Here is a 13,203-nt window from a genome sequence, read left to right as displayed (position 1 = left end):
TACTTTCTCGAAAACTTTCAACAATCGATTTCTGTCTTTGTCTCCTTTTTATAGTATCTCACATATAATTTGATATCCATTGTTTTCTCTTTGTAATTGCATGTCTTAAACTTCACTGCCAACTGACTGATTTATGTTCTTAATATCTTACCAATATTCAATAATTGTCTGCTCTTCGTCTCTGAGAATCTGTAAATTGATTTATAAAATCAATTGCAAATGTTTCTCTGTGCTTATCTTCTAGAAGGTTAGTTGTAGCAAATCGTGGGTATTCTATCTACAGTTCGGGGTGCTTTCAGTTCTAATTTCAGTGTGTTAATGAGGAGCTGGTGATCACTACCAATATCTCCACCTCTTCAGCTTCTTACATTTCTCAGAGTCCTCCTTCTTTTTTTTATTATTGGTTATGTGATCATTTTTATTTGAGTAATTGCTACATCGGGAAGTCCATGTATATTTGTAAATTTCCTTGTGCTGGATAAGAGTAACTCCAATGGTAAGATTGTTTATTGAACAGAAACTTATAAAACGTGCTCCATTCTCATTTGCAACTTCGCCAAGACACGCAACACTCATCACCTTCTCTATACCTTCATTATTCCTTTTAACTTTACCATTGAAGTCACCAATCACAATTTTCATATCTCTCTCTGGGATCTCATCTATCACACACTGCAGTTCTTCATAGTATTCCTCTTTCCTTTTTTCAGGGGGCATAGTAAACTATAATGCTAAAATTGCACTCTTGATTTAAACTTTGCAAGTTGCAATCTACTATTTACAGCTCTCCACTCAGTTAAAGCCTTTTCTGTTCTTCGTGTCATCATCATTCATACCTTTCTCTTCCAACTCCATCTGTTCTTTATGAATATATATATATATATATATATATATATATATATATATATATATATATATATTGTTTTTGTTATCATTATTGTTAAGTTTGCTGTAAAGTATGATGAAATTGTTATGGCTTATAATTCTTAATCTGCCTGGAGATATAGATCAAAATCCGTGACCAGCACGTCCTAGGCTGTCATCTAATATACTCCAGTATTCATGGACTACTAGGCAATATGCAAGACCTTACATTATCCTCCAGTTTGTATGATATTCCATTATGCTCCGAAACTTTGGTTTTTCAAATGTTACACTAATAATTGTGAAACAGTAGGCCTTTCCTAGGGCTAGGAGATTGACAGTGCTGATTCTTTCTTTGAATGTCTTCTTATTATGGCTAACGTACAAGAAGTTGATAGAATCGTCTCTTTGTTCTTACTGGTGATTTCAACCCTCATCATAGGGAGTGGTTAAATAAATTTACTCCTACTGATCGATATGGCTTAAGAGGTTTGGACTTTGCCTCTAAATCAGGCTTTGCGCAAATCATGAGTAAAGCAACTCATAGGTGTCGTAATTGCTTGGACTCCCTTGGTGTTATAACAGATAAGGTTAGTTCTCCAGTTGAGACACCTGATGATGACTTGATTTCGTTAGTAATTAAAACTGAGCAACCTGTCCTGATGTATTATACTCATGTAAGATAACTATAAAATCTCAAGCAGTTCTGGCATAGCATTTTGATGATCATTTGTATTTGCATTGGTCACAATTGTATAAAACTGTTAAGCTTGGTTTTCTCTTGAATGAGAATCTGATCAACGTTATTAATAGTCGTATCCCTACTCATGTCCTAAAATACTAGGTAAAAGGTAAACCCTGGTACAATCATGTTTGCAGACATGCTTATTCAGAGAAACAGGAGGCCTATAATTTTGTAAAAGGTAACAGATCAGATTTGACTTTGAATAACTATACTCAGCAAAGAGCTGTTGCTCAGAGATTCATGCTTCAACTGAAAACGAATACAATTTTACCATAAAATAACCTTTCTGGTACAATGCAGGTATATGAGTGGTGGGCTACCCTTAAATCTGCATTCTTTGTTGCAGACTTAACAGTAGCTCATTTACTTCAACTGGTTGGCTCTGCCCCTAACTCTCCAAAGAAAAAGACAACCCTTTTGAATGATGCGTTTAACAGTAAGCTGAGTAATGAGAAACTGTTTTCCAGAACCTCAACTAACTAGTTTAGCTTTTTGGTCCCGTGAAATTAAAACACTCTTGATAGACCTTGATGCTCATGGATGTGTAGACCCAAATGGTATGCTTGCTTTGTTTATTTCTGAAGGCCGCTGATTTCTTAGAGCCTAAGTTGTCTGTTATTTTCTGCAACATAACAAGAAAGGGTTCTTTTTGCACTTGGAGAATTGGTAATGTTACTCCCTTAGGTAAATGTACTAGTGGTAACTGATTACCGTCCAATTTCCATTGCTCCCATAGGCTACTATTTAAAGTTTTTGAGCATCTATTGGCAAAAGTTCTGAAGAAATATGCTAAAGGTAATCATCTGTTCTTTAGTTTGCAATTTGGCTTTCATAAAGCCCTTGGAGCATGTGATGCCCTTCCTACAATTTCCATTGCTGTGCAGAAATCCCTTGATTGTGGTCAGGAACTCTGTTGGAATGGCCTTTATTTTAATCCCACCTTTCACTATGTTAATCGTGAGGCATTTATTTTCAAACTCAAACAGTTGCGTGTAGATGGATATTATCTTAGCATCATTATTGAATTTTTAATGAACAGACTGCAAAGAGTAGTTGTTGATGGGCACCATACTGAGTATTGTAATATGATATCTGATGTGCGTCAGGGTAGTGTCATTTGCCCATTACCTTTAATGCCATATTCACAGACGTGGTTTACCTTTGAAAACAAGCTTGTTAAATATACAGATGATGCTACTCTTTTTGCCTCTATTATACCTTCTGAATACCTAGGGTTGATGAATCCCTTAATAGAGGTCTAGCTGAAATTAATGTATAGTGCAAATTATGGGTCAGTAAACTGAATTCTAACAAAACACAATGTATGATTGTAAGTAGATCTAGATCAATGTGCACCATCCACATCTCAGCATTGATAATGTTTCTTGAACTCTATACGACTGCTTTGAAATTTTAGGTGTAATTCTTGATTACAAATTTATTTTGGAGAAACAAATTTGGCTTATTGAGAAAGTCTTTCAAGATTTTTGGTGATCAATCTATTCCGAAGAAATGTTTTAATTCTTTCATTCTGCCTTATATCGAGTGTTGTTCATCTGTCTGGTATTTAGTTGCTGAATCTCATCTTAATTTGTTAGACAAAATCTTATGGTCTATTATATTCATTTTTTCCTGGCACCATCGTTCAGCTACTTCTTCATGCATATTGCATAAGATTCAGATCTTCCTAGACTGTACCATTCTGTACGTAGTGCTAGGTATGCAGTTAATTCTAGCAGTCGTGTCTTTCCCATCATAAGGATCAATACTACACAGTATTCCAAAAGTTTTACTCCAGCTGTGATCAGACAGTTGAATCGGTGGAACTTCATATGTTCAAACTTGCAGCAAATGTTTTTATGTTGAATAGGTTGATGTAAGTCTCTATTCATATTTTATATATGAGAGATCTATTTCAACGTTGTTACAGGTCTTGATAAATTTTATATTTATTATACATTACTTCTCATGTAGGTTATTAGGTTATTTATTTCTTTATTTCCCTTCCTAACCGGGTTTTTCTCTGTTGGAGCCCTTGTGTTTATAGCATCTTGCTTTCCCAATTGGGTTTGTTGCTCAGCTACTACTACTACTACTACTACTACTACTACTACTACTACTACTACTTCTACTAATAATAATAATAATAATAATAATAATAATAATAATAATAATGTTGATTGAGGAGTGAATATTCCGTATATCTCGTCTTCTACCTTCTGTTATTATTTTGCAGTGATATCTTGGTTTAGCATTTGTTACAAAAACATGTTAGATTCATTTTCACCCCCTAACTATGAGTAAAGCCTCCCGTACACTTTCTGAATAGTAGTGAACCTCTCCTCCACTTACATCCAAACACGACAAAAACCGTTTATTCACAACAATACTTGAGTTGTAAGAGGGAAGGCTTGCCACAATGAGTTTAAGATTCCAACCAAAAAACAGTTTTTCCCACAAAAAATAAACAATCACTTGATATACTTCACATGTCTATATATTCACATACACACCCATTTTTGAAAGTTTGTAATTTTATCATCATCATCATCATCTCCTCGTAAGCCTATTGACACAAAGGGCCTCAGTTACATTTCGCCAGTCGTCTCTATCTTGAACTTTTAAATCAATACTTCTCCAGTCGTAATCTCCTACTTTACGCTTCATAACCCTTAACCATGTAGGTCTGGGTATTCCAATTCTGTTAGTGCCCTACGGAGCCCAGTTAAAAGTTTGATGAATTAATCTCTTGGGGATTGCGAAGAGCATGATCAAACCATCTCCATCTGCCCCTCACCATGATCTCATCCACATTTGTCACTCGAGTAATTTCTCTTATAGTTTCATTGCTAATCCTGTCCTGCCATTCAACTCCCAATATTCTTCTAGGGGCTTTGTTCTCAAATCTACAAAATCTGTTGCATACTATTTCATTGTCATACCACGACTCGTGTCCATAAAGTAACACCGATCTCACTAAACTTATATATAGCCTGATTTTTCTGAGTTTTTTTCAGGCGATTTGATTTGAAATTTTATTTAACCTTGCCATTGTATGATTAGCTTTTTTTCAATCTTTCATTGAATTCCAATTCTAGAGACCTTGTATTAGAGATCATAGTTCCTAAATATTTAAATGATTCTACCTCATTAATCCTTTCTCCTTCCAATGATATTTCATCTGCAATTGCATATTCCGTTCTCATTATCTTTCTTCTATTTATCTTGAGCCCAACCTCACGTGATACTTCATGCTTTCTGGTAAGCAAGCATTGCAAGTCCTGTGGTGTTCTGCTAATAAGGACAACGTTATCAGCATTCTGTAGGTCAGCTAATTTCCTATTACCAATTCAGTCCAATCCTTTTCCGCCATGCCCATCTGTTCTATGCATTACAAAATCCATGAGGAGGATAAACAACATAGGTAACAACACATTCCCTTGGAGTACTCCGCTGTTCACTGGAAATTCATTTGATAGGACTCCCACTAATATCAACTTTTCACTTACTATACTCATGTGCATATTTAAGAGGAACTCCATAATAACACAGGACTCTCCACAAAGTTGGGGGGTGCACACTATCAAAGGCTTTTTCATAGTCCACCAATACCATCAACAGTGGATTCCTATATTCTACACATTGCTGTAGACCATGTCTTAAAATGAAACTTTTGTCAGTACAACTTCTACCTTTTCTAAATCCTGCTTGCTCATCTCTCAGCTCTTCATCAATCTTTTTTTCTAGTCTCTCAAGAATAAGCATACTATATATTTTCATGCCAACCGACGTAAGATTGCAATAATTCATATCTCCTTATTTTACCATTTTCATCACCACTCCTAGCTTCCATTTATTAGGTTTTGCATCTTCCTGCCATATTCTACAAATTAACATTGTAAGTATTCTGAGAGTTACTTCGTTGTCGGGCAATATCATCTCAGGAGTTATTCCGTCGTATCCAGGGGCTTTGTATCTCTTGATTTTTTTAAGAATAGGTTCGACTTCAAACACGCTGAATTTATTCATAGGCACATCAAGGTCTTCCTCAGCTTCAGGTATATCATTCAAATCATTCCCTCCATATCTCCTATTCATGACCTCACTAAAATTTTCCCTCCAACGTTGCCTTTCTTCATCTTCAGTTGCTATAACAGATCCGTCTTTTTTTTTTTATGGATATATGCATCTTCTTCTTTACCCCTGTGTAGATTTCATTAATAATTCTCTGAACAATTCTTACTCCATAGCCACTCTCTGAATTCATAGCTTTGTCAGTCTTGGCTTCCTTACTGTATCGATATTCTCTCCAGTCATCCCTGGCTTTTCTTTTGACTTTGCTATCAACACGCCAAGACTGTAAATCGATTCCTACATTCAATTGCAAATGTTTCTCAGCGCTCATTTTCTAGAAACTTGGTTTTATCAAATCTAGGTATTCTATTTACATTTTTGTAAGGTGCTTTCGGTTTTAATTTCATTGTGGCAATGAGGAATTGGTGATCACTACCAATATCTGCACCTCTTAAATTTTCTCACATTTCCCAGAGACCTCCTTCTCTCTCTATTAATAGCTATGTGATCTATTTGATTTTTGTGATTGCCACTTGATGAAGTCTATGTATATTTGTGGATGCCCTTGTGCTGGAAAAGAGTATCTCCAATAACAAGATTGTTTGCTGAACAAAAACCTATAAAATGAACTCCATTTTTATTTGCAACCTCGCCAAGTCCCTCAACACCCATCACATTCTCTATGCCTTGATTACTCTTTCCAATTTTAGCACTGAAGTCGCCAATCACCATTTTCATGCCTCTCTCTGGGATCTCATCTATTATACTCTGCAGTACTGCATAGCATTCATCTTTCCTTTCTTTGGGGCATCATTTGTTGGTGCATAACACACTATACACTATAATGCTCAAATTGCACTGCTTTGATTTAAAGTTTGCAAGTAACACTCTACTGTTTACAGCTCTCCACTCATTTAATGCATTTTCTCCTCTTGGTGTCATCATCACTCCAACCCTTTCTCTTCCAACTCCATCAGGTCTTTCAAAATAGATATATATATATTGCCTTGGTCTAAGATTTCCTTACCAATCCCTTTATAACATATTTCACTTAGCGCCAAAATATCCAAGTTATACTTCATAAATTCATTCTCCAGTTGCTGTAATTTTCCAATCTGATTCATGGTTCCAACATTCCAATTACCAATTTCCAATTTTTCTTTAGTATTTATAAACCGGGAGATTCTTAGCACCCCGCTACTCGATATAGCACACCCTTCTCTAATCAACAATTAGAGAAGGGTGTGCAATAGCAAGTGGTAATATATCATGATGGTGTGATTATTAATTATTTCGAAGATATTGTCAAATAACCTTGGACTCGCACTGCTGAAATACATAGTTACTGGTTTTTATCAATCCATATAAACCGATAACTTCAAGTTTCAAGATCATGTTGCCATTGAACCATCAATGACAGCAACTGTTCCACTTAATCTAAGGCTTCAATATCCTCTTTATTGTACAGAATTGTAACTGTACCAAACATGGATGTTGCAAACTAAAAAAAAATAGAATTTTTGCATGCATACTGATATAACGAATGTACACTATATCGAAATTAAATTTCATGCTCTTATACCGAAATGAACGTATTCTAAATTACTCATAAACCGAGTTACTGCAGTTTATATATTGGGAGTTAAATGGCAGGACAAGATTAGAAATGGAACTTCAAGGGGGATTACTCGAGTGCCATATGTGGATGAGATCATGGTGAGGGGTAGATGGAGATGTTTTGGGCATGCTCTTCGCATTCCCCAAGAGAGATTAGTTCACCAAACGTTTAGTTGGGCTCCAGAAGGTACCAGAACATTTGGAAAAATCCAGGCCTAAATGGCTTATGACTATGAAGCGTGAAGTAGAAGGTAATAAATGGAGAAGTATTGATTTAAAAGTTCAAGATAGAGACGACTGGCGAAATCTAACCAAGGCCCTTTGTGACAATAGGCGTAGGAAGAGATGATGTTATATATATATATATATATATATATATATATATATATATATATATATATATATGTGTGTATATATATGCATATATATATATATATATATATATATATATATATATATATATATATATGTGTGTGTGTGTGTGTGTGTGTATATATACCTGTGTCTGTGTAAATGTTTATATATATATATATATATATATATATAAATATATATATATATATATATATATATATATATATATATATATATATATATATACATATATATATGTATGTATAAATATAATATATATATATGTGTGTGTGTGGGGTGTGTGTATGTCCGTAAGCGTGTGCTAGTTTTTGTTTGTGTGTATGTGTGTTTCTGTGATCATACGTGTTTGCTTTAGTGCCACATCCAAATGAATTTTACCTCTGTTCATATTAATGTCTCTACCAATGGAGACAAAAAAGGCGTGAATGAAATATTTTGGGGGGTCCAATAACACAAACGATATTTCAATTAACACTAAAAAGGAAATAAAAAAAAGGAACAACTATTTGCTTGTATATTTGTGAACGTTTTCTCTTTCTATAACAAGACAGTTAGGAAATATGTTTTTGACACTTCTATATGTATTGACCTATCTTCTGTAATCAAAATGATGGACAATGACTACGTAAAAAATAAAGCTATTATTATTATTATTATTATTATTATTATTATTATTATTATTATTATTGTTATTATTGTTATTATTATTTTTATTATTATTATTATTTTCTTTATTATAATTATCATTAATATTATTATTTTTTTTATTGTCATCATTATCATCATCATCATCATCATCATCATCATTATTATTATCATTTTTATCATCATCATCATTATTATTATTATTATTATTATTGTTGTTATTATTATTATTATATAGTTCTGAAACATTGTCAAATATTGTCACCGTCATTGTCATTATTCTAAGTTATAAATTTATAATAATTTTATGTAAGAACTCGACTAAAATTCTGAGATTTCTGGTTAATGGAAAGTTGATGAGGAAAAGATTTTTTATACCTCGACTCTTTCGAGGCGATTTAAAGACGATGGAAGATTCAAAAAGATTCAAAAGAATTTTTTTTTTTAATTAGCTTATTCAGAAGAGGAGTTGGATCCCAATTGTTTTGGGAGCACAATTGTGTTTTCGGGATTGAGGCAATTATGAATTGGTGGTAGAAAAATGAGTCAAAATACAACCATTGCATTACCTGTGGAATCATATTAGAAAAAATATGTCTGAGGATCCATAGAATTTTTTTATTTACTATAAGCAAAAAATTTAATCTTATCTTATTACGAAAGTAATAAGCAATAACGTATATCAAGAAATTATTTATGTGCTGTTTATCGCTATATTATTATAATATTCATTGTTCATAATTTTAAAACTTTATTTTGGAATAGTTCTCAGAGATTAATAATTTGCAAAAAAAGATTTCACCATACATAATGCATGTAGGGAAGAAAATAAGAGAGAATGCTGTGAGAAATAATCATGTACAAATAATTAGTTATTCAATTATCTAGATCAGATAAGAAAAGGAAGTCGGTGATGCCTGGCACTTTGGCAGCCTTCTCTGGACTTGAAGACGTCATCCTAACAATTCGACTGTGAAAGGGTTGAAACACGTTGGGTTTTAGTGGGATTTATACGGTCGAACCCGGTTGTCGAACCTGCTTGTCACACGGCTCGAAGAGGTGGAGTCAGTCACAAATGCATGAGGTTTTTGGACAATGAAGCCCCGCCCACAATAGTCAGGCGAGAGCAGACTTTCTTCGAACGGTTCGACGAACGTGTTCGACCGTGTAAATCCCACTCAAGGCACTGTGGCAGAGTGATATTGTAACAGATTGTGCCCGTTTCCCTTCTGCAGTGTGAGTAGTTCCTGTCAGCTTTTGAGGCACAGGAAGTGAAGTGGATGGTTGAAGTTCCTTCTAGCAATCGAGGAGAAGAAGGATGTGGAAGTTGGAAATCATCTGGCAATGAAAGAAACCATGATTTCCGTTGCTGTGCAAAACGGATTAACAACTTTAGACGATTTTGTCAAAAAAGTACAGATCTTGGGAATGTGTTGTCAAGCAAGAAATAAAACAAGATCAACAGGAGTAGTTCATAAATTATAAGCATTAATATCACCACCATATATCATGGATGACCTTCAATCAAAGGGATTAACCGGTGATGAAGTGTGGGACAGAGGTAGATGGAGAAAGCTGGTCAGAAACATCGACCCCACATAAAAGTGGGAAAAGATGAAGAAGAAGAGGAAGAAGAAGAATATCGCCACCATCTCTGTTAATGTGATAATCTCCCTAAACATAAACTTTTATCAAGCCAGCAATAGTGTTGATTTTCATGTGCGATGAATGTGGAAGTTTTCGAATAGAAATGAATAGCAGCCTCATCAGCTTAAGATATTCTTGACTCGTTGTTATGTTAACCATGCAAAGTGAATCTTAGAGTAAGACCATAATGGGAGATTGCTTAAAAATGAAGCAATAATAAAGTTTTAACATTGTTTATGGTCAATCTTATACATTCTATTATTATCTTTGTTTATGGTCAATCTTATACATTCTATTATTATTATTATTATTATTATTATTATTATTATTATTATAATTATTATTTTATCTGAAGTACTTGGAAGTACTTCAACCTGTCTAGAAATTACATAAAATAAAGAAGAACGTGTTATGAACGAAAGGAATAACAATGAAGAAGAAAGGAGATTCATTGGCTATAGCTAACTACAAATTATTTTCAATAGATTTCCAATGTTTATGAAGAAAATATCATTCCTTCATTTAAAACATAAGGATCAAAAACTCGATTTTTGTGTATAATTTTTCTTCGCATAACTTTTTTTTTTCATTTTTTTTTCTGAATATACTTTTTTTTTAATAATTCCATAATTTAAACAAAAGGATCAAAAACTGGATTTTTTTTTGTATGATTTTTCTTCGTATAACTTTTTTTTCTGAATATACTTATAATTCCCTAATTTAAAACAGAAGGATCAAAAACTGGAAGGCAACTAATATATTTTTTGTATATTTTTTTTTTAATTTTTTTCTGAATATGCTTTTTTTTTATCATTCCTTAATTTAAAACATAAGGATCAAAACTAGAAGGCAACAAAAATTTTTTTTGTATCATTTTTTTCATTTTTATCTGAACATTTTTTTTTTTTTTTATCATTCCTTAATTTAAAACATATCAAAACCTGGAAAGCAACAAATTTTTTTTTTGTAGAATTTTTTTAAATTTTTTCTGAATATACTTTTTTTTGTCATTCCTTAATTTAAAACAAAGATCAAAACCTGGAAAGCAACTAATTTTGTTTTTTGTATTTTTTCTTTCAGAATATATATTTTTTTTTTTTTTATCATTCCCTAATTTAAAACATAAGGATCAAAACTGGAAGGCAACAAAAAATTTTTTTTAATAATTTTAATTTTTTTCTGATACTTTTTTTTATCATTCCTTAATTTAAAACATAAGAATCAAAACATGGAAAGCAACTAATTTTGTTTTTCGTATTTTTTTTTCTGAATATACTTTTTTTCATAATTCCTTAATTTAAAACATAAGAATCAAAACTGGAAGGCAACAAAAATTTTTTTTTTAATAATTTTCATTTTTTTCTGATACTTTTTTTTTTATCATTCCTTAATTTAAAACGTAAGAATCAAAACATGGAAAGCAACTAATTTTGTTTTTCGTATTTTTTTTTTCTGAATATACTTTTTTTATCATTCCTAAATTTAAAACATATCAAAACCTGGAAAGCAACTAATTTTGTTTTTCGTATTTTTTTTTTCTGAATATACTTTTTTTTATAATTCCTTAATTTAAAACATAAGAATCAAAACTGGAAGGCAACAAAATTATTTTTTTTGAATAATTTTAATTTTTTTCTGATACTTTTTTTTTTATTATTCCTTAATTTAAAACATAAGAATCAAAACATGGAAAGCAACTAATTTATTTTTGTATCACTTTCTCTCATTTTTTCTTAATATACTTTTTTTATCATTCCTTAATTTAAAACATAAGAATCAAAACATGGAAAGCAACCAATTTTTTTTTGTATAATTTTCATTTTTTTCTGATACTTTTTTTTTATTCCTTAATTTAAAACGTAAGGATCAAAACCTGGAGAGCAACAATTTTTTTTTTTTGTATAATTTTCATTTTTTTCTGAATATACTTTTTTATCATTCCTAAATTTAAAACATATCAAAATCTGGAAAGCAGCCATTTTTTTTTTTTTTGTATAATTTTCATTTTTTTCTGATACTTTTTTTTTTATTCCTTAATTTAAAACATAAGGATCAAAACTGGAAGGCAACAAAAATTTTTTTTTGAATAATTTTCATTTTTTTCTGATACTTTTTTTTTTATCATTCCTTAATTTAAAACATAAGGATCAAAACCTGGAAAGCAACTAATTTATTTTTGTATCATTTTCTCTCATTTTTTCTTAATATACTTTTTTTATCATTCCTTAATTTAAAACAAGGATCAAAACCTGGAAAGCAACTAATTTTTTTTTTTTTTTTATAATTTTTTTCATTTTTTTCTGAATATACTTTTTTTTATCATTCCTTAATTTAAAACATAAGGATCAAATCCTGGGAAGCAACAAAATTATTTTCTTCGTATTTTTTTTCATATACTTTTTTTATCATTCCTTGATTTAAAACATAAGGATACTTATTTATTTTTCGTATCTTTTTTTTCTGAATATACTTTTTTTTATCATTCCTTAATTTAAAACATAAGGATCAAAGGATCAAAACCTGGAAAGCAACTAATTTTTTTTTTCGTATTTTTTTTTTTCTGAATAATTTTTTTTTTTCCCCTCAGGTATAGAGTTGTGGGGACCAGCGGGTGCCTCTCGGTAAGTCAGCGGGTGATCGGTGCCGGTGACGGAGGTGATTATGGCAGTGCCACCACCACCGTTATTTGGCATCAGTGCCGCGGCAAGGGACTCGAGTGGCTCCGGGAATGCGTCGCCCTCCCTCTAAAAACCCAACCTTACCAGGTGAGAGGAGGTTATTAACTGAGAGTTCAGTTAAATACTATTTTGTGGTCCTTTTGATTACATTTTTTTTTATAACAGCAAGTTTTGATGGGCTGATAAATGTTGAGGGGGATTTAGAGAGAGAGAGAGAGAGAGAGAGAGAGAGAGAGAGAGAGAGAGTTTATCTATTGAGAGTTCAGTTAAATACTATTTTGTGGTCCTTTTGATTACATTTTTTTTTTATAACAGCAAGTTTTGATGGGCTGATAAATGTTGAGGGGGATTTAGAGAGAGAGAGAGAGAGAGAGAGAGAGAGAGAGAGAGAGAGTTTATCTATTGAGAGTTCAGTTAAATACTATTTTGTGGTCCTTTTGATTACATTTTTTTTTATAACAGCAAGTTTTGATGGGCTGATAAATGTTGAGGGGGATTTAGAGAGAGAGAGAGAGAGAGAGAGAGAGAGAGAGAGAGAGAGAGAGAGTTTATCTATTT

General features: G+C 32.2%; 1 protein-coding gene across 1 annotated transcript in view; it reads left to right on the top strand.

The window, feature by feature from the left end:
• LOC137620081 (uncharacterized) overlaps positions 1–13,203 on the top strand; it is a 489,014-nt gene that overhangs the window by 466,535 nt on the left and 9,276 nt on the right. The window contains exon 19 of the mRNA XM_068350356.1: positions 12,555–12,732. Within this exon, the coding sequence (XP_068206457.1) occupies positions 12,555–12,732 (178 nt within the window). The remainder of the gene's footprint in view (positions 1–12,554; positions 12,733–13,203) is intronic.

The sequence above is a fragment of the Palaemon carinicauda genome, chromosome 26 (assembly GCF_036898095.1).
Source record: "Palaemon carinicauda isolate YSFRI2023 chromosome 26, ASM3689809v2, whole genome shotgun sequence".
In the NCBI taxonomy this organism is placed as follows: domain Eukaryota; kingdom Metazoa; phylum Arthropoda; class Malacostraca; order Decapoda; family Palaemonidae; genus Palaemon; species Palaemon carinicauda.
Note: the sequence above shows the minus strand (reverse complement) of the source record. Positions and strands in the feature narration are given on the sequence as shown.